Raw genomic sequence first — 4,096 nt, 5'->3', positions numbered from 1 at the left:
GTACAGAATTGGATAAAATAAAATGACTCACCTTATTTTTCATACAATCTCCACAAAAGCACTTTTGTGACAACCTGCATCTTCATTTGTAGATTTTTTATAAAATATTTAGTGTTAAATTACATATTAAACTCAAAATTAAAGCATATAAAAAAATTAAAATATAAAAATTTTAAAGTAAGGTTAAAAAAATTTTTAAAGGAAGTATAAGAATGTTAAAATTATTAAAATTAAAAATGACGTATAAAAATATGATGTTAAGTATTATAAAATAAAATAAGATATAATATACTACATGTGTTTGGTCAGTCAATACTACAGTAATGAACAATTAATTAATTGTTTATAAAATATAATTATCTTAAAAAGTGCTGCTATCCTCAAACTCTGTAAATTGTTAAATCCCCTCCTATATTTATATAATATTTCTCCACAACATCTAGATTTTTATTATTATTTTTTAAATTTCCTTTCTCAATTTCCAAATTAGTGTCAATAACAGAAATAGAATGTTTATTAATGAGGTGCAGCAACATTAGATAAACCAATTTTTTTTTTTTATAGTGTCTAAAAGATTCAAGAAATTTGACTTTAAAAGATCTACTAGTCTTACCTATGTAAACATCACATAATCAACATTTTATTTTATAAATCCCAAATAAATTATACAAATTAAATGAATTAGCCTTTTTTATTGTTTTTTAAACGTTTTATTGTATGGTTATTTGTTTTATATGCATGTTTAAATTTATTATTATCATACACTTTAGTTATATTTTAAATATTCTAAATAAATGTTATCAATTTTCTGATATTTATTGGTTCTAAAGTTATTGTACTGTTAATTTGTTACATTTGTTTTTTACATATATATTTCATTTCAATTAATTCAATATATCCATTATGAATTTCAATCTGTTTTATATTATTTATTTCTGCATTTAATTTATTTTTATTATTTTGTGTGTAACTGATCACTCTATTAATCATATTTGTATATGTGTTAATCTAATGATACCAAGAATAATTTGATTTTCTATGGATTGAAGTTTATTGGCAGTGGGTTTCCTATATACTGAAGTGATAATTTGATTATTTTTATTAATTTAAATACTAACATCTAGGTAATTTATTGTTCTATTTATATCTATTTCAAAAGTATATTTAAATCTTTATAATATGAAATGAGTTTATTTAAAATTATGAGGGTTCATTATATATAATCAGATTATAAACAACAAAAACATCAACATAACAGATCCATAATGACACATGTATGATAAATGCTATGAATTATTTTATTTTCAAAATCTTATAAGTAAATTTCAGACATGATAGCTGACAAAGGAAATCCCATCGGCAAGGTATTTTCCTGAGTGTAACACTTGTCATTAAATTTAAAGTAATTTTGTTGGCATATATTCCTTATAATAATGAAGACCCTAAATTATCAATAAATTTAGGGTCTTTATGATTGTATATTAATATTATTTATTATGTGAATTGTTTTGTCAATAGGTATGCTAGGATACAAGTTACTTACATCAAAACTTACCATCCTAGTATTATCTCCAATTGTTAAGTTCAACTGGTTCAAAAGGGTATAATCTAGTATGATATCTTAAATTATTGTTACGATTAAAAATATTTTGGTATTTTGATATACCGAAATATTTTTTTTAATTTATCAGTAGGGTAGTTTATTTCTCTAAAATTATTTTCTATTAAACTTGGGTCTTGAAAAGATCGACTTTAGAAAAATAACATGTACATATATCTGCAAGTAATCCCTTTAAAAAAAATTTAATGACAGAGTTAACATTATAAAATGAAATCACATTTGTACTTCACTACTTGAAGAAATTAGAAATTTAAAAAATATAACCGTGTTAAAAATTCTAATACCACTGACAAAAAAAGAAAAGTATTGATTCTAATTTTATGTAATAACATAAGTTAACCAAATTATAGAAGCCTTATACACTATGACAGATCTTTTTCCACCCTCCTTTGTAAAATTCTAGCTCTCTCCCCACTCTATAACATGTCAATACTCCCCTTTTTTTGTAAATCCATTTAAATGTTACGTACAGCTACATATATCTTATTCTTTTCATGTTATTTCATTATTAAGTTCTTTTGTTAATTAAAAAATTAAAAACATAGTGGTGTAATTAAATAGTGTTATTCCTTTTTTAAGTAAATTTAATTTAAAAATAAAAACTTAAATCATTTAATAATGGAAGTGATATTAGATTGTTTTTTTGATAAGGTGTTTTCAGACTTAGATCGTGGTTGTTTAATGGCTAGATATAAAAGAAAACAAATGGTCGATTATTTTAGTACAGTAATCGGTGGTTGTTGTAAAGGTGAAGAAGGTTGTAATCCGCAATTAGGATGTAAAAAAGCAGTACAAGCTGCAATAAATTTTCATAATGCAACAAGAGATAATAACGGTGAAGTATGTTTATTAGGTAAATATCATAATATATTATACGTAGCGGCAAAATTATGTTATGATTTTAAATTAGAAGATAATGAAACGGTCGTAAATTTATTAAAAAATATATTTGTATGCGAACGAACATTTGAACGTTTAATGATCGGTGCTATATTTGGTACAAGAGTAACGCATTTAATATCAGGTTGGAAAAGCGATTTTAATGATCGTAAAGAATGTTTAAATGCAATCGAATATTTTTTAGATCATGCGGCAAAAGCAAAATTAATGTTTAATATAAGAGGTGAATTAAAATGTATGGCCGAAGTACCTATGGAATCATACAGTCGAGCAACTCCAGCAAAAGTTTGTATACAAGCAGGACAATCGGATGTATTATCATTATTATTAAAATACGGATCAGTACCGCATGAAAAACCAGATCACTGTGGTTTACAATTATTATTACGTCATTTACAAACATTAGCGGAAGAAGATATAGAAAAACCATTACCAATAGAACTTTTAAATTGTCTAAATATTTATATAAAAGGTCTTCCAAGAGTACCAAAAATTATAGAAGATCCCACAAGGGACGATGAACCGATTGTAGTCCATGCTGCAATTTTATCAGCTGTACCTTATGACAGAACCGGTTATTATCCACCAGATTTAAAACATCTTTGTCGATGTGTAATAAGACATAAATTAGCAATTAATGGACAACTTCCGTATGGTGCAATGCATCTTAATTTACCACCATCATTACAAGATTACATTAATCTTGAAGAGATCAAATAATAATTAAATTAATATTATTTATATATATATATATATATATATATATATATATATATATATATATTTTAATTTTTCACTGCATTATTTATCAATTTTATTTTACTTTTAAAAAGATATATTACTAATATTAATAAATAATAATATCAAAATGTTTAAGCATTTTTTTCATTTTCTTCTATTTTTACATCTCTCTTCTATTTTCTTCTCATTTTACATATGCATTATTATAAGTATATATTATTAATAAATAAGAATATAAATGAAGAATTACGTAATGACTAAGTTATTAAAAGATATCAATGATTTTTCAATAATTTAAATCGGTCAATATTCTTCAGTTTAAATGAGTTGCAAGATAAAAAGTATCATTATTTTTTACGCATATACAGTTTTATGATTTTTTATTTCATAAAGGAAGTTATTTTGGTAGTACCATAGCAAGTAGAATTCAGATAACATTTGTCGAAGATTTTTTAAACAAATAATTAAATGGTCGCAAGGGTGATTTTCAAGTTTTTTTTTGTTAAAATTTTTATAATGTAATAATACATAAGTACGAAAGTGGCCAAAAACCGCTTTGATATTCAAATTATTTTCAAATAATTTTGTAAGTAAATACTACAAACATTCCAGACAGCCTTTTTCACTATTGACAGTAATCTGTTACTGTTATTTTAATCATTACTCATTTTTATAAATGACAATTTTTCACAAGTATTTGTAGTCTTACCCATATCTTAAAAATAATAAAAAAATTAAAAAAACAAAGCTTTATTAAAAAAATAAATAAATAGAAATAAATTCGTGAAACATACTGAAAAATTTTAAATAATCTGTCTCCATTATTCAGAATTT

At 23.6% G+C, this 4,096-nt stretch overlaps 1 protein-coding gene across 1 annotated transcript; it reads left to right on the top strand.

The window, feature by feature from the left end:
• Positions 1 to 2,211: 2,211 nt before the first annotated feature.
• stops (SOCS domain-containing protein stops) lies at positions 2,212 to 3,241 on the top strand. The gene has a single exon (XM_075378885.1). It carries the CDS (start codon positions 2,240 to 2,242, stop codon positions 3,239 to 3,241), a length of 1,002 nt encoding a protein of 333 aa, XP_075235000.1. The 5' UTR covers positions 2,212 to 2,239.
• Positions 3,242 to 4,096: the final 855 nt, after the last annotated feature.

Source organism: Lycorma delicatula, chromosome 11 (genome assembly GCF_047948215.1).
Source record: "Lycorma delicatula isolate Av1 chromosome 11, ASM4794821v1, whole genome shotgun sequence".
NCBI lineage: Eukaryota > Metazoa > Arthropoda > Insecta > Hemiptera > Fulgoridae > Lycorma > Lycorma delicatula.
The sequence above is the reverse complement of the archived record's forward strand: the minus strand, read 5'-3'. Positions and strand labels throughout refer to the sequence as shown.